Consider the following 27104-nt stretch of genomic DNA (forward strand, 5'->3'; position numbering starts at 1 on the left):
CAAATTGGAAAAATATACATAAATATTGTTTTCCATGTGGCACTGGAGAAGATGAAAAAGTAGCTTATTTCTCTGCAAGATAAAGATGTGCCTACTGGATTTGGAGAGCTGTTGGTTTGGCACAGACTGACAATTCATAAATTCTTCACTGATGAAGTATGCAAGGTTTAATTTGGAGTGTGGGTTGAGAGTTTAGAATTATTGACCCTGGTTCTGCCACTTGAACCTAATCTTACTGATTGACTCTTTCTGACCACTTGCATAAAAGTGTTCCTCAGCACAACTCAAGAATCTGACACTCCCTAAGTTTAATAGTATATTGTAGTTTTTTTGAACAGTTTATTGTGGGAGAGGTCTAGAATATTTGTTTTATGTGAGTGTACTTCATCTAGGACACATAATTACATTTAATAAATTGGATATTAGTGAATATAACAAACTTTGAAGCATTCCAGGATGTGGGTTTTTTTCTGTGGGAAAATGGGCTGTGTGGTTTGTCGGTAAATACTGAGGGGTGTATTGAAGTATGGATTACTGACCTTTAGTGCAGTGGGAGATTTGGGTGATTGAATTATTTTGCATAGCATTTTAAAGGTTAATGGGTATGTAGATTTGTGATTGAACAATACAGGCCATCTGGTTTGTATTAATTCTTTCCTTCTTCCCTATGAAAAGTTATGTTTATAAGCAGTATAAATGACTGTGCAATGACTTAAATGATCTGGTTTTAGTTTTAAATTGGTGCCTCTATAGACAAGGACATTTCCTAAGCAAAAATAAAATAATGGCACTATTGATTTATGCCATGGATTTAATCAGTTACAAAGAGAATTATTTGGAAACACTGCATCCATTGCTATAAAAAAAAATTACATGAAGATCATCCTTCTGAGAGAGCTTTAAATTCCTTGTATGCAAAACCAGAAAATATTTTAAAATATTTAAATAGCAGAAGACCAGATTTTTCAAAACAAACAAAACGCACCTCAGCAACACCACTTATCCTGAAACACAGAACTGTATTTTCAACTAAGCTGTTAGATTATGTCTTCATTGTTCATAAATGTTCATGCAGGGAATTTTACTTCCTCTGCAGAGAAAAGCAACCTTCTTCTTTAGACCCTTCTCTACTTACCTCTTTTTTTTGCTGCAATAGCTACAGTGTCTTTGAGTGAAATGATGCATGCATTACTGGAGATAATGCCAGATAAATTTATACTGTTCTGAAAGAAATACCACAACAGATTCATCACTTATCAGAGACTGGTGGCTGCATTTCTGAAGAGTTCCCTGGGGAGAAATTTTTTCCCCATGGCTTTTAGATTGCTATCTTTACCTTTTTGAATCATGAGCCTTCAGAAAATGGTTTAAATCAATGAAAGAAAAAGGGCAGATGTTTAATAGTATTTAGATGAGTTTTAAAAATCTCTTCAGGCATTGCAAAATGGTTCCATAGCTCCCTGTTTTGAAAGCTGGCTTTTGGTTCCATTCCATTACTACCTACTGCTTGCAAAAAATATGTATTTCTCAGATAATGGTTATTTTGTGAAAGTTCTCTTTTAAAATGGCTCTTTTTAATTTGCTGTTCATGAGAATAAATTCAGTTGGGAAGGCTGTCAAAGTATATTATAGTATATTATTGTAGCTTGCTTGGTTCTCACCCATGCAAGGTTTCATCAACACTTCTATTATAAAAAACCCACATTCACAAAACTGTGACTTCTGCCAGGTAAGTCTGCTCCAGTTTCAAGTTTGCCCTGTATCATTTCAGCTTAGACTGTCTTTTTGTCTTTTTTTTGTCTTTTTTTTTGTTCTTAAATTGTTTTGTTCTCAGTGGAGATACATTTACTGCATTATAGACTTGATATTCAGGATTTTTAGAATGTTTTTAGCTTCTCTGACACTTTAAAGATATGGTTTTTTTTTGAAGGGACTCTTTCATTATTTCTGATTCTTACACTTAACAAACGTGGTTTTGATAGTGATTCCAAATAATAGTTACTCCTTAAATCTTTAGCTGTTCCAACAGAGAATTATCTGCATGGTTAATTTGCTCTTAATGATTACAGCACGTGTTGTGCAGAATTTCACTTGTAGTGGTCACTTCTTATTTTATAGAAAAATCCATTTTATACACTGTGTGTGAATATTCAATTATTTTTCATATTCATAAATTCAGTTAATAGTCCTGATATAAAAGTGCATCTTACAAATTTCAGGTGGTGTTGTCTCCGATCCCCAGCACATGATTATGATAAAATGTGCATCTTTGGCTGTGTCTAGTATATAATTCACTTTGTGTATGATTAAAGTAACATTGAGCTTCATGAGGTCTTCTAGTTACTAGTTGTCCTGTGTAGCTTTTATTACCCAGATGAATTCTAAGTTACTGGGCCCCGAAGAACAGGATGGGCTTAGGAGCTCTGCAGCATAGGGTGACAAAATTCTAAGAAGCAGATGGGTTTTAGCTTGTTATATTAGGCATATCAGCATTTCTGTGTAGAAGATGCAAACCACTATCTAAACTAGAACCTTTTTTGCTCTGTAAGGAGTCCCAGCACAGATGGGGCCTATTATGGCTCTCTGTGGGATGACTCTCATAACTGGAATCCTGCATCAGATGGCTACAAACTCTCCAGAAGGGTCAGGTGAGGTGGGGTAGCCTTGTATGTTAGGGAGTGTTTTGGTTGCCTGGAACTTGATGAGGGTGATGATAGGGTAGAGTGTCTATGGGTGAGAGTCAAGGTGAAGGGCAACAAGGCGGCATCCCGGTGGGCATCTATTACAGACCACCCAACCAGGATGAAGAAGCAGATGAAATATTTTGCAGGCAGCTGGGAGAAGTCTCACGATCTCTAGCCCTTGTTCTTATGGGGGGCTTCAACCTACCAGACGTCTGCTGGAAATACAACACAGCAGAGAGGAAACGGTCTAGGATGCTCCTGGAGTCTGTGTAACTTCCTGACACAGCTGGTTAGCGAGCCTACCAGAGAAGGAGCCTCACTGGATCTGTTGTTTTTAAATAGAGAAGGACTCATGGGCAACGTGTCAGTTGGAGATCACCTTGGGCAAAGTGATTATGAAATGACTGAATTTTTTATTCTTGGAGAAGTTAGAAGGGTGGTCAGCAGAAGTGTTTCTTTGGACTTCCAAAAGACAGACTTTGACCTGTTTAGAAGGCTGGTTGGCAGAGTCCCTTGGGGGACAGTCCTGAAGGACAAAGGAGTCCAGGAAGGCTGGTCTCTCTTCAAGAAGGTAACCTTAGAGGCACAGGAGCAGGCTGGCCCAGTGTGCTGGAACACGAGCCGACGGGGAAGACGACAGCAGGGCTGTAGAGAGCTGCGCTGGAACTTAGAAATAAAAAGAGCATTTATAACCTTTGGAAGAAGGGGCAGGCTACTCAAGAGGAATACAATAACTCTGTGAGGTTGTGCAGGGAGAAAATTAGAAGGGCCAAAGCCTAAGTAGAGCTGAGCCTTGCTACTGCTGTAAAAGGGAACAAGAAATATTTCTATAAATATATCAGCAACAAAAGGAGGGCTAAGGAGAATCTTCATCCCCTGATGGATGTGGGGGGAGACATAGTGACAGAAGATGAGGGAAAGGCCGAGGTGCTAAATGCCTTCTTTGCCTCAGTCTTTAATAGCCAAAACAGTTGTGCTCTGCGTACCCAGCCCCCTGAGCTGGAAGATGGGAATGGGGAGCAGAAGGAAGCCCAAATAATCCAAGGGGAAATGGTTAGCATTGCAACAACCCCAGGCAGTGCTACAGGCTGGGGAAGAGTGGCTGGAAAGCTGCCTGGCAGAAAAGCATCTGGGGGTGTTGATTCACAGCAGCCGAACGGGAGCCAGCAGTGTGCCCAGGTGAACAAAAAGCCAACAGCAGCCTGGTTTGTATCAGGAACAGTGTGGCCAGCAGGACTGGAGAAGTGATTGTGCCATTGTACTCAGCACTGATGAGGCCGTACCTTGAATCCTGTGTTCAGTTTTGAGCCTCTCATCACAAGAAAGACATGGAGGTGCTATAGAGAGTTCAGAGAAGGGCAGTGAGGCTGGTGAGGGGTCTAGAGCACAAGTCTGATGAGGAGCAGCTGAGGGAACTGGGGCTGTTCAGACTGGAGAAAAGGAGGCTGAGGGGAGACCTTATTGCTGTCTACAACTACCTGAAAGGAGGTTGTAGCATGGAGGGTGTTGGTCTTTTCTGCCAAGTAGCAAGTGATAGGATGAGAACAAATGGCCTCAAATTGTACCAGAGGAAGTTTAGATTGGAGATTAGGAAAAGCCTTCTTCACAGAAAGGGATGTTAGGCCTTGGAACAGGCTGCCCAGGGAAGTGGTGGAGTCACCATCCCTGGAGGTGTTAAAAAGATGTGTAGGTGAGGTTTTGAGGGACATGTTTTAGTGCTAGAGTTAGGTTATGATTGGACTTGATGCTTGTGAGGATCTCTTACAACTAAAATGATTCTATGATTAACCACTCAGGGGGTAAGATCCTCAGGGTTTTTTGCAGATTAGTGCTGTTTTTCCCTTAACAATCTGATCACACCCAGATCTCACAATTTCCATGTCTCAGCAGTGATAACAGTGTCGCTCTTCATTGCTTCATGGCTGTTTGAATTCTTCAGTGTAAGATTATGTAGGCATTGAGCAGCAGGTCTTCGTTTTTTGGGTGAGATTTTTTTATAAATGCTTGAACATGCCTTAAAAGTTTTTTAGCAAGTATTACAGATAGGGTGTCACGTTTATTAAGTATTCCATAAAAGAGTCACTTCTCAGATTTTTTTGTATTTGTAATAGTTTAAAATTAAGTTTCTAATCTTTGTTTTCAGAAATAGCTCAGCTAGCTAACTGCGACAGTGGGACAGCAGAAACTCTGGTAACGGATGAATCAATAAATGTAAGTTTCCATGTTATATTGCTGCTTTTGCTGAGTCTGAGCAAGGAGAAATGAATGTGTTTTGTTACGTTCCCTGCTCCCCTCCTGCATTGTATTTTCTCCTGGTATGTGTAATGGGATTGAATAGAAGAGTGTTTAATCCTCACACTAATGACATGATGCTCAGCAGACAGAAAGCTTAAAAAAAAAAATAGAACAAAACTTTCTACCTAATTACCTAAATGATGCTTTATCTGCAAGATCCACATTAGTGTTCACCTTGTGGCAGTTGTTTTACCACAAAATCCACCACTCTTTCCTTTATTTCTGTTTAAATTATGTATTTTTCTTTTAGAAACACTTTAAAATGCTTTCATAAAAAATAAAGTATTTTAAACCATTTTTAGAACAGTCCAGTTACAGAGGCAACTAATGATCAAATTGAGAGACTCTGAAAAGATCCATTGAAGAGACAAGGAAGAAAGGAGCAAGTTAGCCAATAGCCTGGATTCAGAAAATTAGTTTGCAGTCTGAAAGATTGTGCATTGTTCTTCTGAATCTGTGTTCAAAAATATTTGACTACAATAATGGGTATCATACAGTAATATTTTGTCAGATACTTGTTCAGGTTAGCAAAAAAAATTAGGCTGCACAATTGCTTGGGCTGAATATTGTGGGTTTAAATGATGTCAATTTAAATCCTTATTTTAAAAGTTAGTTCTTACACGTCAGGTTTCAGTCAGAGTAAATGGTGTTCTAATAATTTAGTGTCAATTTTCAGTGCAAATGAATAGAAAAAGCAAGTGCAGTTTTGGGGAATGCATAGGTAATGCAGTGGTACTTTACAGGTATTTACAAATGTTAGTAGAGTTTAAAATATGAGCATAGGGTATCTGTTAAACTAGTTGTGATACACTATAGAAAAGACATCATCCTCTGGTCCATGTCATATTATCTTGAGATAATTTCTGGTTTTCTGGCAAAATGCCACCTATAAAGGCTTCCAGAGCCATGACATGAAGGGTGTTTCTTATTCTGCTGTGTTCATATGCATTTAAAATAGTGTATTAGACCTGAGCAGTATTTAATGGAAGGATACTGACAAACTGGAGAAAAGGCAGAAGGGGTAACTAGAAGGCTTAAAGGAACTGCTGAAGTGCTTAGGAAAATCTAAGGAGCAAACTAGCTAAGAAATTGCAATTGTAAAGTTCTTTGTATTGTGCTAATGTTGAAGAAATAAACAAAGGATAATGCAGTGTAATAAAGGTGATGGAATGAAATCAGTAAAGAAAACAGGATGAATATTTAGAAACATTTGCTCAATGTGTACCTGTGGAATAAGCACACATGGGAAGTGACAGGACCATTCAAATCATAAATACCCAATTAGGAAGAATCCTGTACTGGCAGGCAAGTGGGCTAAACAGTTTAATAAATAGTCTCTCCCTGCTCCTGTTTAGTTCATTATATTAATAAATTCACTAATCTTGGACTGACTTTTCTTTAGCGAGGATTTAATTGGAAGTGTTCCAACCAGATCTGCTTTCAACGTTTACTATTACCAGACTGCCTGACTAGGGCTTGTAGAACTTATTGGAGATCTGGCACACATCTTGAAAAGGATCTTGTGGGTTTGGAATATTGAATTTGGAAGTCCCATGCCCTCTTAATCCTCTCCCACTCCCCTCTAACTCATGCTTACATCTTCAAGATTAATTAAAGATGATGGCTAGAAAAAAGGCTGTGCAGTACTTGGGACAGCTCCATTTTGGAAATGTTCTGGCATACAAGTAGGTGAAAGTCACCTTTGTAATGGTTAAATTATTGTGGTTTTATCTTCCATATATTTCTCTTTCATTTTGTGCCTCTTCATAGTCTATCCTGAGTTATATCAGAGTCTATCCTAGCATTAGTTCAAAATGTGCAGAGGCTTATTTGAATGAATTGGAGCTCATCTACATTTTGTTACTACCAGACTGTTCAACTACAATCGCATTTACTGAAGTGGGAAAGCAGTGGCCAACGAGTGCCTAGTGGGATTCACAGAGGTCTGGAACTCTGGATAGGAATTGCCAGTAACTCCTTACCAGCAGCCTTCATGCCTGTCTGCTGTAACCTGTGCGTGTAGATAAGCAGACAGATAGCTATGGTGCAACAGATTTCTTTTTGATGAAAAAGCAGCTTTGTTTCAGCAGTCCCTTTGGTCTCTGTGCTAGCTGTGTGGCTCACTAGCCAGAGCCTTTGGGTGGTTCATCAGGGAGTGACAGCCTGCTGATAGTTTGCTAGTGGATTTTTGGTTGTGTTTGTTGCATTGTGGTTTGTGTGTGTTCATGGTGTTGGTTGGTTGCGTTTGTGGATGTTTGTTTGGGTTTGTTTTGGTTTAGTTTTCATTTTTGTTTTTGTTTGGTTTTGGGGTTTTTTTAAGTTGTTGTTGGGTTGTTTGGTTTTTGTGGGTTTTGTTTTGTTTGTTTGTTCTGGGAGTCTGGGGGTGCTTATTTTTTCCTGATTTTGAAAAAAAAAAATACTACTTTAAGTTTGTTTTTTCTCTTTTACTTTGAAGAGCTCTAATACCTCACTGAAGCTACAGAGGAAGCCTCGGGAAAGTGATTTTGAAACAATTAAACTGATTAGTAATGGAGCTTATGGGTAAGTAATCCATGAGTACAACAGCTCTTTTACATTTTATTTTTGGTTAACTTCCCATTACTTCTTGTTGGAGGGGTATTTATGTAAGGGAGTTTGTTTGCATTGTTGCTTTTTTTCATTCTGCTTTCCTGTTTTGTTGCTAATATTTGAAGTTCACAAGAAAAGCTTTTGGGAAAGCTTGCTTGGCAATAATGAATTACTGTGTGCTGTAGTAAGTTAAAATACTGAATATTACATCACAAAGATTTTTCAGAAGTAGGTGTCATGTAATGCCGAAGATGAAATCTAAATAATCCTTTTGTCTAAATCCCTTTGTCTTACTGGAGGAGGGTAAGAACTGTGTGGGGTGGATCCCCACCAGAGAAAAGGGTGTCTTCAGTTGCCTTTTCTGTTGAGATATTATCTGTTGGACCCTTGGTTGGCTCCTCATCTGCACTGGAATGTATCAAGACAAGAACTGTTGGTCTTTGTAACCTGCAGGATCAGGAGGGAGGCATTGGTTCATAAAAGATGGCTTTTATGAGGTGAGGAACCCATCAGTAAAGAAGACTGTGTTACAGCCCAGGAGTGGAGAGGCCTGTGCTGCTCTCCAGCGCAGACCCCATTAGATGGGTTTTCTCAGTGGTACCTCTGTCAAGGCAGGAGGTGGCAGCGCCCGGAAGGGACTGAGAGACCTCGGAGATACAAGAGAAGGCACCTGTGATCTGCGCACTGGAGTTTTGCGTGGCATTTTAATGGCCTGAGGCTGATGGACACAGTAATACTCTCTGGTCATATTTAGTTAAAAGTAACCCTGAGCTCTGGGACAGGAGGCATTTAGTACTGCCTAGTACTTTTGGTCATGATAGCTTGTGTGGAGGCTATTACTTGTGTCCAGACCTGCTTACACAGCTCAGCAAAAAGCCTGAGGGGAAATAGCATGATTTGCATTAAAGTTATGTAAATATTGAAATACAGCCTCTCCACAATCCATTTTTCAGAATTTATTCCTAGGCACATTTATTACTTAGCATATGCCAGTTTTTCCCAGTTAACTCAGGACTTCAAAAGCCTTTCTTCCAGTAGGTAGCAGTAACTACTGGTCTCCTCCCCAGCTGCATCCTTTTCTCCATTTCTTGGCAGATGCTTACTCCCTGCCATTCCTCCTTTCATCTCCTATCCACTTTCCCCTTTACCCTCCAGTAAGCTGGAGGAGGGTAAGAAGAACTGTTTGGGGTGGATCCTCACTGGAGAAAAGGGTGACCGATCCACTAGGCCTGCTCAGCTTCCCAATAGTTATAGGATGCTGAGGGATGGGGAGTGGAGGGAGCAGAAGGATATGCTGCAGCCAGCAGTGTGAGGCTGGCCACCTGTAGTCAGAGGTTGAGTAGACCTGTGGCTCTTGAGTCATAGGTGTTACAGTCAGAAGGAGCCTTGATGAGCTGTTAAGAAATAACAGACTGGAGACAGCTGTCCATTTCATACCAGAGACAAGTAAGGATCTGAAAAACTGGAAAAGAAAGGATGAAAAGCTATGGCTTTTTTCCTCATGTTTGCAGCAGGGAAAATTAATACTTAGGAAACACTCTTTTAGTGCCAGTTACATGTGGAATTGGCAGTATAAACCTTGTAGAAATTGGATGAGACCCTGATAAATTTGTGAGGAAAAGGAGAGCTAATAGATGGTGAACAGCTTGGAGTGCATCCAGATCATGCATATGAATCATCATTGTCTTTAGCAAAGGTTAGAACGGGGTAGGCTGGTGGGTTATACTGTGGTAGTATTAGAAGTGGAAATAGAAAATCTCATCAGTTTAGTAGAATGCCGTTACTTACATCCTTAAGCAAACAACAACAGAGTAAATTTTATTCACCTGGATTTTTGCTTTAAATAGTTACTTCTTAGAAGAAAAATTAAGAACAAGAAAGACAACAAAGGTAAAGCCTCTGTGCTGGTTTGAAAGTGGGTTAATTTTCATCATGCAGTTAGAAACCTTTATCCTTTTGTAGCTAGCACAGTCATTGTTTGGATTTAGTTTGAGAACAAGAAGATAACATCCTGGGACAGAGTTACTGTTTTTAATTGCTCAGGTCTGAGAGCCAAGGACTGTTGTGAATGCCCTGCCCACAGGTGTGAGGCATTGAGGAAGGGGAACAGAGATGGGGCAGAGCTTGACTGACATCTAGGCTGATCAATGAGAGTATTCCATCCCATTAGTGTCATGCTTCATATTTAAGGGGAGTCGGGATCTTCTGTTAGGCTCAGGTTTTTCTTGGAACCAGGACAGAGGGAGTTCTGTTGGGGAGTTCCTTTAGTTCAACCTTTTGCTGTCCTGATTTTATTGCTAGCTTGCATTATACCACAACAGCCCCTTAATAATCAATATAGAGGGAAAGGAACAGTCAATGAACTGTGAGACAATGGACTTTTTAAAGTATTTACTCAATTTTAAATGTGATTTTAGCACTTAGTCACTCCACCCAAACTACTGTAAGTTGAGGAGGCTTCGGGTCCTAAAATGCTCTAGGGTTATCACTTTTTCTAAACTATCAGTGTGCTTGAAAGTCTCCACTGTGGTATGTCAGATAAGAGGGACCATAATATTGACAGATCATATTTTGATCTTTAAGTGACACCAATATGATTGGCAGTTACTTTAAAGTTACAGTCAAGTTTAAAGGGGAACACATCAGGATAACCTAACTGCTCTTTAATGCATGTACAAAATGTAATAAAGCAATAATACCTCTTCCATCTGTGAATACAAAGCAGTAAACTGCCCCATAGGCATTTATTGCTGTTTATTTACAAGTATAAGCAGCTGAAATAAAAGTTATTGTTATGCTACAGGGATTATTTTTTTTTTCCTTCCATGTTTTTCCACACTATGATTTTTTTGAAATAACCTAAATATGTGTGAATTCTGCCTGTGCTTCATTGATTTATTCTCAAAAATAAGTGGGCATATTTTGTGCTCTTACTAGAGATTCCATGTGCTATTGTATTTTTTTTTTTATTTTGAGGCTATAATGAAGGGTTTTATTTTGAACCAGTTTTTAAAAAAACATACATTTTGTTGTCTTTGATTTTGCTGTGGTGTTTTTGCCTTCATTAGTGAAATGGAAAGCTTTACTTGACAGGGTAATTGTTGGTCTTGGCATGCTGTAGCAGAGATTTGTCAGATGGGCTAAACTTGATGAGCTTAAATATAAACTGTTGGTTTTGTGAAGGTTTGAGTAAATATCTTAGCAGTTCTCTGCTTTTAATTGATTGGGTAAACTCATTTGTAGTGCAATTAAATGACTGTATAGTACATGAGGTGTATCAGGCTTTTGGGAATGGCTAGGAATATACAAGAAGTTAAACAAGCTGTGAATCAGTAAACATGTAGGATGCTGGCCAAGTCATTAGTGCTTTCACAGACTGTCTATCTGACTCTTTTCAGCCAGTCAAAACTTTTCTAACTTCCCAAATTTTAAACTTTTGTTGCAATCACAGCAACATTATTTCCATATTCCAGCTTGGAATAGGAAGCAGGTAGTAGTACCCTATCTCCAAGTTGGCATCAGCCTGGTTTCCTGAACCAGCTGAGCAAAATAAAGATTGATTTCAGGGAAGCAAGTAATGTTAGTTCAGTTGCTCTTCACTAAAAGCGGTGGATGTGGTCTACCTTGACTTCAGTAAAGCATTTGACACAGTCTCCCACAGCATCCCCACAGCTAAATTGGGGAAGTGTGGTCTGGATGATCGGCTAGTGAGGTGGACTGGGAAATGGCTGAAGGAAAGAAGCCAGAGAGTCGTGGTCAATGGGGCAGAGTCTAGTTGCAGGCCTGTATCTAGTGGAGTGCCTCAAGGGTCATGTAATGAAATATAACAATGGCAAGTGTAGAGTCTTGCATCTGAGCAGGAACAACCCCAGGTTCCAGTATAAATTGGGGAATGACCTGTTAGAGAGCAAGAGCAGCGTAGGGGAAAGGGACCTGGGGGTCCTGGTGGACAGCAGGATGACCATGAGCCAGCACTGTGCCCTTGTGGCCAGGAAGGCCAATGGCATCCTGGGGTGTATTAGAAGGGGGGTGGTTAGTAGGTCCAGAGAGGTCCTCCTTCCCCTCTACTCTGCCCTGGTGAGACCACACCTGGAATATTGTGTCCAGTTCTGGGCCCCTCAGTTCAAGAAGGACAGGGAACTGCTGGAGAGAGTCCAGTGCAGGGCAACAAAGATGATGAAGGGAGTGGAGCATCTCCCTTATGAGGAAAGGCTGAGGGAGCTGGGTCTCTTTAGCTTGGAGAAGAGGAGACTGAGGGGTGACTTCATGAATGTTTATAAATATGTAAAGGGTGAGTGTCAAGAGGATGAAGCCAGGCTCTTCTCAGTGACAACCAATGATAAGACAAGGGGCAATGGATACAAACTGGAACACAGGAGGTTCCACTTAAATATGAGAAGAAACTTCTTCATGGTGAGGGTGACAGACACCGGAACAGGCTGCCCAGGGAGGTTGTGGAGTCTCCTTCCCTGGAGACATTTAAAACCTGCCTGAACACATTCCTGTGTAACCTCATCTGGGTGTTCCTGCTCCAGCAGGGGGATTGGACTGGATGATCTTTTGAGGTCCCTTCCAATCCCTAACAGTCTGTGATTCACTAGCATATAACTGTATCTGCTAAAGCAAATACATGATACCACTTCTGCAACTGTCTGGAGGGGTTTTGCTTCTACAAAGATAGTAATGTCAATATGTACATGACATACTGGCTAATGACCTTGCCTGCTAAATTTAAAAACTCTGAGGTGTTGTTGGCCTGGGCAGCAGCTGCCCCTAACCTGTGGGTGCTCATCCCTGTCCCTTTTCCACTGAGCTGACAGTACTTGCTCATGTGTAGTTGCATTGGGAATGGACCTAAAAGTTACCAGCTGCAGAATAACACGCTCAGTCAGGCTAGTTCATTGTCAGCCTGACAGCTACCAGTTCAGAAGAGGAAGGGGATAGGGGGAAGTGTGGGTTTGTAGGTTCCCTTAAGTAGCACCTCCTCTAAATGGACTGCAGCTCTAATAAGCTGTATTCCTTTCCTTCTTTTCTGTTCATACCTCTGGGTGACTGGTCTATGCAGAGTAAGAGGCTTTGATTCCTAGCAGCCCATAGCTTTAAAGAGAAGTTTAGAAAGCAGAGACTGGTAATTTCTGTGCTAGGGATCTTATATTCATTATTCACTGTGAACTTACTCAAAATGATGAACTTTGAACAAATGCACTTTATTGCCCCCAAATGAGCCTCCCTTCCCAGTACAGCACAGGCCAAGTACCTTATCTTTATTCTGTAGCTAATATATGTGTGAGGATCCAATATTGGCAGCTAATGCAATTCTCTCAGTGGTAGAAGAATGTTGTTATTGTGTTGAAGGTCTTGAATTCTGCCTTCCCTGAATGTTCAGCATGCTATAAACTGGTGAGGAGCTCAATTTCTCAAGTGTTTCCTTTGCAAACAGTTTACCCATAGGAAATCTGGATAGCAGCTTCATCATTTTGCATCTGTCTTTACTCGCTGCCAGAAAGATAGAAGATGTTGCTACTGTCAGATATGGAGAGGTGGTTTTATTAGTCAAAATTTGTGATACATTTGAACAACTGGGACTAGTACCAGTCATGAGAGAAGGATCACAGCCATCATGTTCTCTTCTTCAGATGGCCAGCTTCTCATTTGCTTCTAGGCAGACTAGGTGGGTCTGAAATATTGCTGAGAGGAGGCTGCGCATGTTGTCCCAGGGCTCGAAAGACGCACTCTGTGCTAGATGCTTATGTTAGGAGTGCTGCAGTACTTCAGCAGCATTTCCTCCTGCCCCCAAATAAATCTGATCTGGTCATGGGCATCGCATAGCTAGGAGGCAGTGCAGCACTGCTTGTAAATTCTGATCTTATATAACTGTGCATAAACTTTACCATATTGCTGTAACATGAATCACAGCCTTACAAGTGGCTTCTCTTCACTGGAGGCAACATCTGACATAATTCCAAGGTAGTATAGAATTTAGCAGTCTCTTCTCAGGAAATTGCTTGTGAGAATGAAACATAACTCCTGGTGAGCAGCTGTAACTTTTAAGCAGCAGGTATAATACCTACAGTGCCCCTGTTTCCCCGAGGAGTTCAAGGTCCTTTGACAAATTGGAGAATCGTGTCAAAGCAAGCGACCCAGCTGCATTAGCCCCAAACACTGGATTGTAGACTGTAAAATGGCTCTAAAAGCTGAAGTTACTGAAGAGCTGTAAACTAGGCCTAAGACTGTAAGTAATTTAGAGAAAAGACAGGACTCTTGGTTGTAAGATTTGGAGGGATAGATTGCATAATATTAAAGTTGGAGCAATTTGGGAACACAGTTAAATGTTTTAGCATTTTTGGTCACCTTAATATATGTGCACAGTACTTAGCTAAAAGTATTGTAGAGATACTTTTTCAAGCTAAGACTTAGGTTGGAAGTGGAATAAGGTAATGTTTGGACAATGTCAAAGTTTATGAATTTTCTTATTTCTCTTGAAAAGTAAACTTTTCTTCCTGTGTTGAAATACAGCATCAATAAAATACAGAGCACTTGTGTACCTGTTGAGACCCATATAGTGAAATCAGAGGATGTTTTAGAAATCTCTTGTTGCCATGTTATGAAAACAGAAAGGGGAGAGGTAGGGAAGCAAATTCTTCATTTGAAACCACAGGAGATTGCAACAATACCACTCTGATTGTGGCTTTGCAGGCAGACAGGGCATACCACTGTCATTGAATAGATCAGCAGGGCAATCGGATGATCTGGGTGTTCTTAATACATTTCTTTTGTGTTAAAGGAATCCTCAAATTTGTAATTGTTTTTATAATATGCTAAAAACCATGAGCAGCATTTAATGATCAAGACCAAGAAACCAGTAGTGAGGTATTGTCTGGTCTCTTAAAAGCACATACAAAACAAAGGTAAACTTCTATCTGGTGCTCCAGCGGTAGCATTGTGAAAAATAAAGAACAGAGATAGATGGGGGAGTGTGGGCCTGTGGTGTGGAGGGGAAGAAGGTGCAAGTTAGTGCCAGGACTGGGAGAATGTAGCAAGATGATAGCTTCAAGGACAGCGGACAGAAACTAAAAGTCCATCCTACAAAATAAGTTGTTATATGATAACAGAAGCGTATTTCAGGTGTGGCTAATCAGGGTCGAAATCGCCCAAGACAGAGTTATTATGTGCTAGAACTTAGTGTGGCTGTTTCCATCATTTTACCTTAAAGGTCAAAGTTATATCTCAGCAGATACATACTTTACGCCAAGTTTTCCATGTAGATTAAATTGAAGCCTGGTTGTGCAGAAACGTGGAAGGTTTCCTGTTTCTTTTTTTTTTTTTATTTTATTTTCCTAATATCTGGGCAATTTGTGCATCTTTATTTAATTTTTTTCTCTTTGGGAAGATTTCATTATCTATTTATCATTTTATTGACATTTGAGCAAATTCTAATATGCAAATTCTAATGCTGTGTAAGCTGAGAACAGTGGTGTCACAGGCAGTCCTGGGTGCAGTAGTCACAGTGTGCTTAGTTTAGTGTACTGGTAGGCTGGCAAAGTGGCATCGCTCCTGTGAACTGGGAGGGTCCTGGGGGAAGAAAAGAGGTTTTCAGCAGGAATAACACGCTGCAGGCCAGGGCATAATTTTCATTGTAAATCACAAATGCTGTTTGCTGGGGTTACTGTGATTAGAGGATGTGAGTAAGTGATGTTAGACATTTTTATACGTTGAGGATCATTTAGAAGCATATATAGCATAAATAGTGTATGCATCTGTAAACACAAGAGAGACAGTTGTGTTGCAGTTGTCTGATGAGTCTGATGCGCTTGAACTTTACAGTTTTTTTCTGAGGAGCTGTGGATAACTGCATCCTAGGGTTAAGTTTCTGCCTGTGTCCGTAAGAATGGAGAATGCAATTTAGAGAGTTGGGGGAATATAACCAGCATGTCCCAGATATTTACTGGACTAGATAGTCTTTAGGACTTAACTGGTTCTTCATCTTCAAATATGGTAGAAATGACCTTTCAGATTCACATGATCTGCAGAGAGGGTTTATTAAGATGCTGTAATTGTGTGCTCAGGTTAATATCTGTCTCTAAAGATTTCATCTTGGCACACTATCCGAATTATAGCTCTGAGAAAGATCTGCGTGCCAAGTCCTCAAGCAGTCCTCAGTTCATTCGTGTAACTTGTTTTTTTGAAGGATTGCACCTTCAGGCACCTTCAGGGCTCACTTTTCTATGTGTGAGAAGTGCACAAGGGTACTGAAATAGAGAAAAGATGAAATCACAGGAGATTGAGAAGCTCGGGCTACACTGACAGGAGCTAGCAACAAGAGAGGTGAAAACCAAAACGTAAGGGAAAGAAAAGCGAAGGAAAAGAGTTGCAATGAAGGGGTGGAGCAAAACAAGTATGAGGGCAGCAGTAGGAAGAGGTGCAGGAGGACAGAAAGCATGAAGCCAGCAGGGAGGAGCACTGGGGCTGAATAACTCCGTCTTTATTCCGCTTTGGGAGGGGCAGAAGGGAGTGAGACTTAGTAGGAGGCAAGAAGGGTGAGGTTTGTCTTGGGTTTTGCCCAAGGTACTTTTTGCCTACTTTCATAATGATGTAATGTCTTTTACCTGCTTTGTGCTCAGACAAGAACAAGGGATTAATGAAAGCTTTTGAAATCAGTAAGAGAAACTTCTCTAGAAAAAGTTTTTCTCCACAAAGGAAAGCAGAAACCTGGATTTTTTCAGTGCCTCTAACTTTGGTAGCTGTGGGAAGCTCCTCATATAAATAGTAAGGCAAGAACTGCTTTTTGCTTTTAAATAAATAATTTTATGCTGACAATTGAGCCTCATGGGGACAACAAATTGAATTTAAAAACTACATAATTGAATCCCATTTTCTTCCCTCTCTATTTTCTCCTTTTAGTCCTCTTTTTCCATAAAAACTGAGTATTGTGGTAGCTATATGCTGGAGATGCTACAAGCATTAAATGCTACAAAGTAGGTTTCAAGCAAGGCAAATGCGTTCAGGATTTGCTGCAAGGGATTTTGAGAAAAGCATTGGTAATGTCTTGTGTCAGTGTTTCACGGCAGGGTGATTCCTTCTCCTGAGTCTTGAAAGAAAGAAGGCTTGTCCATGTGAGGTTTTCCTTCACTTCGTTTCCCTCACTGCCTTTACCTTATCTAACCAAGCTTACAGGAAGCGTTGTGCCCAGTGGAAATTCTGCATGTCAAGAAACATCTTAATCCCACATTACCGTGTGGTTCAGGCAGTGATCTTTGTTTTGGATTACCTACTGGTGACCTACCTCTGATACGGATCAATGCTGATGTCAGGGACTGAACAAGAATGGAAGATTTTGCACCTGGCGATGAGGGAGGCACCTACCGAGCAACTTCTGAGCAACCTTCATGAGAAACCTCTGATATGTTTTAAAATCCCCTGGACAGAGTCTGACTGATAATTATCCGACAGCACACTTGCAGAATAAGCATTTGTCGGAATGATTTATAACATGGTGCCAAAGCTGGGGTTTGTATATGATTCTTTGTTGATGGAAACGCCCAAAATCTGCCTGAGCTGAGAGCATTTGCTGTATCTGCTGGGGGCCCATTTGCTCTATCCGTTGTTTGCTTTGGGGGTGTGGGGAGTTGTTTGGTTTTTGTTTGTGTACTAATTTGTGTTGGCTGAGACTCATCCTGGTTATGAAACAAAATGAGGTTTGTAGCTATTCTCTAATGTGAAAGGCAACTACATTAAATTAAAAACAAGTCTTTGTATAATACTTATAAAGTTTAAAAAAAAGGTGTTTTAAAATAGATTTTTAATAGTTATGCAGACTTTTTTCTTTTTCTCTCCTGTTTGAACTTCTTCAGTGCCGTCTATTTTGTGAGACACAAAGAAACCAGACAAAGATTTGCCATGAAGAAAATTAATAAGCAGAATCTCATCCTCCGAAACCAGATCCAACAGGCGTTTGTTGAGCGTGATATCCTGACATTTGCAGAAAATCCGTTTGTTGTCAGCATGTATTGCTCCTTTGAAACAAAACGTCATTTATGTATGGTCATGGAATATGTAGAAGGTAAAATGTTTGTTCTGTTTTACAGAGGAAGAAGAGAGTTTTCTTATACTAAGGAAGAAAAATAACCCATGTGGTATTTGCATTAGAAAGACCACTCATGTGTCGTCTGTACTCTGGCAGTACAGATTTAGTATCTAAATCCAGCAATAAGGTAGCTTTTTTCCCAGTCATTATCTCGCAGTGAGAGGTTGTAAAAACTCTTGTGCTTCAGCTATAATAGGAAATAACTGCTTTTTGAATAAGTTCCTCATAGACTGTGATTGTAAGTGTCCTAACATTCAAATTTCATGTGGAAATGCTGTTTGCTTTTCTGGGGTTCAAATTTTTCATTAGCAAATGTTGAAATGTTGGGATATTTGTAATCATTATTTTTACGGAGGAAGAGGGAAAAGGAATTAGTTTGAAAAGGCACTAAGGCACTGATGCTGAAGGAGAGCAAGGGACTGTAGTTGTGTGGCCTTTTTTTTTCCCTTGTACCCCATTCCCCCCTCCCCCACCCCCCTTTGTGGTTTTTTGTTTGTTCTGTTTTGTTTTGGGGTGTTTTTTTGGTAGGGTGGGTGGGTTGCTTGGTTTGTGGCTTTTTTTTGGAAAGTGGTAGCACAGACTTTCAGCTGAACCAGCTTGCTCCCAGCTTCACACTGTGTTTCCAGTACAGCAGTTGTTGTTGTTACGTGTTCAATTGAATCATCAGACTGGAAAATAAACTTTTATGACTACCATTTGTCTCTTTCTGCAGCATATATGGGTTATACTGATACACCTCAGAATTCATAGTGTCATCTGGAACATTTATCCTGTTTCCACAGGTGGAGACTGTGCTACTTTGATGAAGAATATGGGTCCCTTACCTGTAGACATGGCAAGGATGTACTTTGCAGAGACTGTTCTGGCTTTGGAGTACCTTCATAATTATGGAATTGTACACAGAGATTTGAAACCAGACAAGTATGTGTATAGAACGTAACCAAAAGAGGACTTTGAAATTGTTAGATAAAATGTGAAAAGTGTAACCTTTCTTTGAATGTTTTTGAAATGTTTGCTTGTTTGTTTGTTTTATCATGAATGTTATGTAGGTTCACAATTTCTGCTCAAAATTTGAATTTTCATTACCTGCAGTTACAGAAGATGTTTTGTTTCCAAAAAAGCTCTTTAAAATTTTCTGTCTTTAAGATGGAATGAGGCTATTGGAGTAGCTAAAAAAAAAAATGTACTTACCCTTCTGGCTAGTATGGAGGAAAATGCATTTTGGTCATTAAGGAAAAGATCTTTCAAAGTATGCTTAAAACACTCTTTAACATAAAGTATCATCAACTCACAGATATTTGAATGTACGAAGACAAGATTGAACAGATGGGGAAATCTTTCCTGTTACATGTTTTTGTTTGGGTTGTTTTTTGTTTGTTTTTTTACAATGTCTAGAAATACAGTATCGCTCAGATACATTGCAGCAAGTATCTGCAGTAACAGGTATAGCTGTTGCAGCTTGATTAGTCTTCTACCCCTTTCACACTTAAAAAACTACATATATATATATATATGTATGTATTTAGATATATATAGATAGATAGATATAAAAAAGAGAACTGGAGTTATGTCTTTTGAATGGCAATACCTTTATAACATGATGCATCAGGCCAGTGTAATGTTAGTTACTAACTTAATACCTGGATTTTTTAAAAAGATTTTTTAAAAGCTTGTTACGGACAGAAAATGCTCACCTTCACTTCAACATTTATTCTACGTCTTTCAGATGATGACTGTTTCTTTTTCTTGAAAACATCTAGCATTCAGCTCTCAACACCTATATGGTTCTATAAGATATTGTGCAATTGCATTTAAAAAGTTTGTTTACATCTGATAATAATAGTAACAAATCTAAGACTGTCAGATTTTTAACCTGTTTATTTTGTACCTGGTTAGATTACTTTCAAAGCTGTCCTTTTATTTTTGAAGGAAACATTTTCCTTCAAGTATAATAATAAGCACATGATGTTAATTATACCATGGTAACTTCAGGTCTTTCTAATTTTCAGTTTATTGGTAACATCCATGGGCCATATAAAGCTTACAGACTTCGGCCTGTCAAAGGTTGGACTAATGAGTTTGACTACCAATCTGTATGAGGGTCACATTGAGAAGGATGCCAGAGAATTCCTTGACAAACAAGTAAGACACAGCCTTTTTCACTTTTACCTTGACTATTCAAATAGAGTGATGTTTTGCCAGCAGAATGTACTATAATACTGTGTAATCTGTTGTTATTTCTGCATTGGTGTTCCAATTGTGTGTGTCAATTACTTTTACTTATGCCCTGCAGATCATTCTAGGCTTTTTTCTTTGCACATTAGGATCTATTAGTAAGACAAACAACCTAATTGCATGCAAGTGAATCTGTGAGAGAGACAAATGGAAAACAGTTTTTCTAAGGAATTCAGAAGTCTCAGCAGAGTACTTGTGGAGCTCATGATGCATTGTACAACCAAGGGTGCTAAAATCCTTGCTATGGCCCATTTCCCTTTAAGCATGCCTCATTACCATTACTCACAATCTGTTCACTGTAAGAGTTACTTAAGATAAAGCCATCACAACTTTCATGTAAAGATAAGGATATGTTTAAGTTAAATATTTGCTGTGATGGACTCCCTTGTACAAAATGCAAAAAGTGTTTTGCGTGACAGGTGCACAAATGTTGATTATGATGTCTGTGAATGTAGCTAGGTCATGCTAAAAATATTAGCTGTTGTGCAGACTCAGTAGACTAAAGCCTACTGAATTCCATTTTTCAGTGTTTCAAAATTATTTTACATGTCAAGAATTACAAATGATGTGACATAGCCCAGTTATACTTGTTTTAACCGTCCTGCTTGTTTTGTATATTTTAGGTCTGTGGTACACCTGAATACATTGCTCCTGAAGTGATACTGAGACAGGGTTATGGAAAACCTGTGGACTGGTGGGCTATGGGAATTATCCTTTATGAATTTCTTGTTGGATGTGTGCCATTCTTTGGAGATACACCAGAAGAGCTGTTTGGACAAGTAATCAGTGGTGAGGATCACAGACAAACAAACAAAAAAAAACCCCAAACTTAGCTTGCTGTGAAATATTTCAATTTCTATTAGTAGTAAAGGTATTTACAACTTTATTGATAGACTAGGTTTTCAAGCTAGTTTTGCTCAAAAAAACCACATTGTAATATTATAATACACAATTTGCCAAAGCAATAAGAATAAATTTGGTATAAAAGATGATCTTACTGTATATTGTTGCTGTATTGTAGCCTCCAATGGCTAAGCTGCACTGTTTGAAAAAAGAAAGCAGTATTAGTAGCAAAGTAATACCACTATGGCACAGTGATTTCAGTCTTTAGTAAATAAATTATACCAGAGAAGAAATGGTTAAAATAAATTTGCATAAATGGGAAAATGCCTCATGGCACAATGAAGAAATTAACAAAGATGTAATAAAACCCTAAAACAAATGTCTCCCAAATAATAAATACTGAGAAAGAGAAGGAAACAAATTTAATTCACAGATTGTTAATGATTTCATTGATGGTTGTTGTAGTATAATGTTATTTCTGTAGCAGCTGTTCTTCTTCCATTTAAAATTCAGTAACCTTTTAGATCTTAACCTGCAAGCTGACCCTAAGTATTGTTATGTGGCTTGTGGCAAAACTGAATGATAATTAAACAGAATTGTTTACTATCCTACCCGCTGTTTCCATAAATTTCCCAGATGCATAGATATAGAAGGCCTCTATTTATGCCAAAAATTTAACAGAATGGCACCTCTGTTACTGAGTATTTCCTAGTCTGCTTTAGGGTCTGCTTAAAAGGTCCAGTGGGTAAAACTGAGGAGAGAGACACACACAGAAAAGCCAAGCATAGAAACAAAGCTATCAGCACCTCTGGTTCCATACTCTCTGAGAATGTGACAAATCCCCTTTGTACTTAGGGAGACACTCTGTAGTCATCTTGCTTGCTTCCGTCTCTGAAGTTGAAAGCCAGACTTGTTTGTAAACTGTGATGAAATGCATTTGTGAGTTGCTTCTAGTAAAGGACCTCTTTATACAACATCCTAGCTGCTCATGGATGTATAACCACGTTGTTTTCTGATGTGATGCGCCAAAGCCTGAGTGGCAAGGAGAATCAACTGTTTAATTAACACAAGCAGCAAATGCTGGCTTTTTTTCTGGATGCCTCATGGCTGCAATGCATATTCATGCTTTATTTTCCAAATCAGATTCAAACTGCAGTGGAAACTGGAGGCAGGCAAACATGGAAATAACTCATGTTTTTATTGCATTTTCGGGCACATGCACATGTGTTTTTATCTTTATGTTCTCTGACTGGGAGAAGTGGGGGGAGTAGTCTAAAATTAATGGCAAAATTTGCAGTTTAGACTGTATTTTGTATGTGGTATTAATTTTGCATTTTGTAAAACAAATTGCCATGTGTTATAATGTAGCTGATACTTGCGTAAGAAACTGCGGAGTTTTGTCTAAACCTGCAATATGTTACATCTCTAGAGGCAGCTTTTCCTAAAAATCAGACAAAAGTTGCTGTATAAGCTGTTATAAATTGCATGTTCAAACTGAAACTGGTTAATTTTTCCATCGTTTAATTTAAATGTAAGTTTGGTGGAATTTTTATTCAGCCTTACTTGAACACTACAAGGTTTAATATCTTGACTGAATGATTTAGGTCCAACTTGCTATGAAGTGCAAAAGCTTTAGTAGTATAAAAGTCAGCAGAGTGAGGTGGTTTTCCTCTGAAGTAGGAGATGCTTGGAAAAAAGCTCCATTGGCATGTACCTCTTGAGAGCAGAGTCCGATACCTCTGCCCTTAGTCATGGGAGTGATGACTTCAGTGAGTCTACTAGCATTAGAGGAGGATTGCAGATGTGAGCAGTGACTGCTGGGTCAGGTCAGCTGTGTCCATCTGAACACTAGTTTCTGTGGAACAGGACTAAAATTTACACCATGATTCTTGTTGGGGGAAGGGAAAAGGGACAGCATACAAGTTGTGCTAATATTTTGCAATAGTTTTCTATGAGCCAAGCATTCCTGTTGTTAAACACTGGTTTGGGCTAAAGGATACTTCTGAGGAAAATGAGATCGTAACATTATGTTTATGGAGTCTGTATGGAGAGTATAAAAATTGGAAATAATTAGTATGCACCAGAGATCAACTTGAAAAAATGGCCTTAACGCTGACTTTACTGCTAACTCACTAAGAGCTCTTTCACACAGTTTCTGCTGAATGTTGGGATGTTTGTAATAACAAACAACTTTCTGTGTTACTAGATGAAATCAACTGGCCTGAAAAGGATGAAGCACCACCTCCCGATGCCCAGGATCTGATTACCCTGCTGCTCAGACAGAATCCTTTGGAAAGACTGGGAACAGGTTAGGAGGCACTGTTTTAAATTGTGTGCTAGAAAGAGCTTCTATATTCAGCACTGGGAAGCTTATGTTATTATTTGCTTTGCCCAAGAAACATCTGTCAGGGCAAGTTGCATGACAGCATGCCATTATAGCAGAGGATATGTTATAGATTCAGACCAGTAATAGGAGCTTAACAAGATGATGGCTTTTTTTTTTTTTCCCCCCCAAGTTTACATGTGGTCATTTGCATTTACTTTTATCTTAATTTGATAAATCAGAAATTTTTAACAGACCCACTTAGCCATTGGATGGGGTTCCTTCAGTAATACAGTATTAAATAATTAAACACAGAAATAGAGAAGAGGGATCGATGCACAAAGGATGCTTCCTTTTTCAGAAGTGTCTTAGCCTGGCACATTAGTTCCTCCAGACTTTAGGGTAGGTGATGAGTATGCAAGCTAAATGTTCAGAAATAACTGTCTGAGGTTGTGTTGTGAAAAGTCTTGTCATTCTCATTCAGCAAGCACTACTTGCTTGAAGTAGAATAAAACCCAGAGTGTGGATGTTAAGGAAGTAAAAGGATATCAGTGAGAACACAAGGTGCCAACTTATTCCACTGTGGTCATTCAGTGCTGTGCTCTTTCCATTTCAAGAGAAGAACATGGCATGGTATATTAGGAGTAGTAAGCCTGTATGGGCTAATGAAAGCACTGTGCATTTATATAATAGAGTTTATTTGTTGGTTGGTGGAGCAGGATTAGGAATTTGGGTGAGAGGCAGTAATGAAGAATATTGCACATGATAATTGAAGTGCTAATATATGGGAGCCCTGGCCACTGACTGCCATCTCAGTGTGCAAAGCACTATGTTAACACAGCAAAGAAAAAAGCCTCCTACACAAAAGAGCCCAAATGTAAAGGTATAGTCTTATCTGTAATGAACTCTGTGTGCCATGAATATAAATACATTGGGGATGCTAAGGAAACCAAGTGGGAGGTTGAGTCAACATGAGAGTACTTGGAAAATTGCTGGCAAAACTGAGTCCAGTGGTCAGATAGTGCTGCATATTTTTAGAACTAACATGAAAAGGAGCTTTATTGAATCAGTTCATAACTGGCCTTACCACAGCCACTCAGGGGAAACATGAGTGTGACCCAAACCCCCCATACTATTGATGCAGCCCCAAACGACATGTCTTCCCTGGGACATGATGACGTGACTGAGATGAGTGAATTCCCTGAACATCTGGGAGCTGTGTGGACAGCCCTTAGACTTCACCGTAGCTGATGGTGTGGAGTAAGTGGCATCCAACTAAGGTTGTCCTCCCTTGCCCCATCTTGAACAGAGTGGGGGAGGTGTGATGCCCCGTCAGCTTCTCAGCTTGCTGCCTGCTTTGTCTGCTGCAAAGGGCACTGCTGCCAAAGGGGAAGTGAAGAGCCACAACTAGTTCCATTCCCTTGTTTTAAGTGTACTCCTTTCAGGCATTGTTGTTTCATTGCCACGATGCTTTTTCCTGGAAAACACGGTGTTAATTCAAAACTATCACCCTGTAAAAGGCTGGATCAAAAGTAGATTGCAAATTCTGCCTTTTTTGCTACAGCTGGTTAAGAAAGTGAATTGGCTAGGATGAGGCTGGCTTAACTATCGTATTGGCGAGAGCTGCCACATGGAGCATCTGTGCAGCTCGTATATGGGCTGATTTCTTTCAACTATTCATGGTCTATCAAGAGTGGGCAATCTGAAGAAGGAAATTAGGCAACCATTTCCTTGAAACATACAGGGGTGTGTAGAATCAAAGTTTTTAAGTATCAGAAGCAACTCACAGAAAGGAAGGCTGAAATGTAACAGGTCTCAGGGGGACACTGGAAAATGGCACCATTTATACCAGGCTCCACCATGCATTTCAAATGCCAGCCCTATCTATTAAATACATATTAGCTAGTTGCATAACACTCTATGAAAATCATAATTGTGTATTTGCTCAGGAGACCTGAGTGGCATAGTTCAATTGAAGGAAGAGGGACAGACACTATACTTGTTTTGAAGAAGGAAAATGACAGAAAAAAGACCTCTTTGGGTTTGACATGTCTGATACCAATTCAAGAATTACACTATTCTAAAGTAATATCCCATTGCTCTTCTCATAAAAATGTTCGCTCCTTGGCTAGTGACTTAAAAGAGATGTGATTTTGGTTTCCTTTGGGAAGATTTGGCTTTTATGAATTTTTCCTTAGTGCTGTCAGAAAAGCAAAGAACCCAGCCTAGGAATCTTGGCACTCTGATTTAGAAGACCATCCTGGAGACTTCACACATTTTCTGTGGCTCTCTTCTGACTTAGCCTTGATGTAGGGATGTTTACATGCTGTGTCAGTGTGGTGGGTTGAGCTTGATTGGCCACCAGGTGCCCACAAAGCTGCCCTGTCAGTCCCCTCCTGAACTGGAGAGGAGAAGGAAATATGATGGAGGGCTCATGGGTTGAGATAAGGACAGAAGATCACTCATCATTTACCATCACAGGCAAAACAGATGTGACTCGGGGAAATTAATTTATTGCCGGTTAACAACATAGTAGGATAATGAGAAATATGAACAAATGTAAAAACATGTTCCCCAAACACTTCCCTTCTTCTTGGGCTCAACTTCGCTCCCAATTTCTTTACCTACTCTCTACGCACGGGGGAGAGGGAATGGGGGATGTGGTCAGTTCATCACATGTTGTCTCTGTCACTCCTTTTTCCTCACACTCTTCCCCTGCTCCAGCATGGAGTTCCTCCCATATGAGACAGTTCTCCATGAACTTCTCTCATGTGGGTCCTTCCCACGGGCTGCAGTTCTTCATAAACGGCTCCAGCACAGGTCCCACATGGGGTCACAATTCCTGCCAGCAAACCTGTTCCAGTGTGGGCCCTCTCTCCAGGAGCCTGATCCAGTGTGGACTTCCCAAGGGATCACAGCCCTTTCAGGTGCATCCACCTGCTCCTGCATGGGGTCCTCCCCAGGCTGCAGGTGGAAATCTGCTCCACCGTGGACCTCCATGGCCTGCAGAGGAACAGCCGGCCTGACCATGGCCTGCACCACGGGCTGCAGGGGAGTCTCTGCTCCAGAGCCTGGAGCACCTCCTGCCCTCCTTCTCACTGACCTTGGTGTCTGCAGAGCTGTTTCTCTCAGATATTCTCACTCCTCTCTCCTGGCTGCTGTTGTGTGGCAGCTTTTTACCCTTTGGTAAACAACACAGGGGTGCTACCACCATCACTGATGAGCTCAGCCTTGGCCAGCAGCGGGTCTGTTGTGGGGCTGGCTGGCGTTGGCAATCAGACATGGGGTTGGCTTCTTCTGTCTTGTCATAGATGCCATCCCTCTGTCCCCCCTGCTACCAAAGCCTTGCCATGCAAACGCAATATGGTCAACTTGGCAGTAACTCCTGCTGCTGCAGATTACCTCTTCAGTTTTTAGAATTAGGTCTATGTGTATTAGTAATAACCTTGCCCACCTCCCTAGGACAAATATTCCAGTATTTCATTGTGTTCTTCTAGTTGTTTATTAAATTAAAACTAGTGTAAGTGTTTGACACATATTACAACAAGTAGGCTACTACTACATCTGATGCTTCTGACTAATGTGTAGCTTGACAGATAATAATCAGTATATCCAGAAAGACAGAAATGTTAAAAGGGGGCAGATGATAAGGCAATGCCACCACTGTTAAAGAAATGGCAACAACAAAACAGGAACAAGGAGGTGCTCTCATAGGTGTAGGAGATTCTAATGGAAAGGGGTAGTAGATGGTCCTGCCTACAGTGATGGATGTGCCTTTCCATGTTAATTTGCATTTTTTGGCCAGGGGTTTAGTTGCCTTCATGTCAGAGGATTTGGTATGATTTGCTCAGTGTTTTTCTTTGGCTCCCCCAGGCGGTGCATATGAAGTAAAGCAGCATCAGTTCTTCAGGAGCCTTGACTGGAACAGTCTGCTGAGACAGAAGGCAGAGTTTATTCCACAACTGGAGTCTGAAGATGACACAAGTTACTTTGACAGTAGGTGTTTGATGGTATTAAAAAAAAAAATGTGATGAAATCCTTTTGCTTACTGCTTTGAAAATCTACTTTGTCA

At 40.1% G+C, this 27104-nt stretch overlaps 1 protein-coding gene across 15 annotated transcripts in view; it reads left to right on the top strand.

Moving 5' to 3' along the window:
- The window catches only part of MAST4 (microtubule associated serine/threonine kinase family member 4), a gene marked incomplete at its 5' end in the record, with an annotated part of 207278 nt that overhangs the window by 158330 nt on the left and 21844 nt on the right, over window positions 1-27104 (top strand). For all 15 annotated transcript variants that reach the window (XM_082074585.1, XM_082074591.1, XM_082074592.1 and 12 more), the window contains 8 exons: window positions 4828-4895; window positions 7435-7520; window positions 17399-17607; window positions 18414-18552; window positions 19641-19773; window positions 20490-20655; window positions 22916-23017; window positions 26906-27028. In XM_082074585.1, coding sequence (XP_081930711.1) covers window positions 4828-4895; window positions 7435-7520; window positions 17399-17607; window positions 18414-18552; window positions 19641-19773; window positions 20490-20655; window positions 22916-23017; window positions 26906-27028 — 1026 coding nt within the window. The remainder of the gene's footprint in view (window positions 1-4827; window positions 4896-7434; window positions 7521-17398; window positions 17608-18413; window positions 18553-19640; window positions 19774-20489; window positions 20656-22915; window positions 23018-26905; window positions 27029-27104) is intronic.

The sequence above is a fragment of the Streptopelia decaocto genome (assembly GCF_964273445.1).
Source record: "Streptopelia decaocto genome assembly, chromosome: Z".
Classification (NCBI taxonomy): domain Eukaryota; kingdom Metazoa; phylum Chordata; class Aves; order Columbiformes; family Columbidae; genus Streptopelia; species Streptopelia decaocto.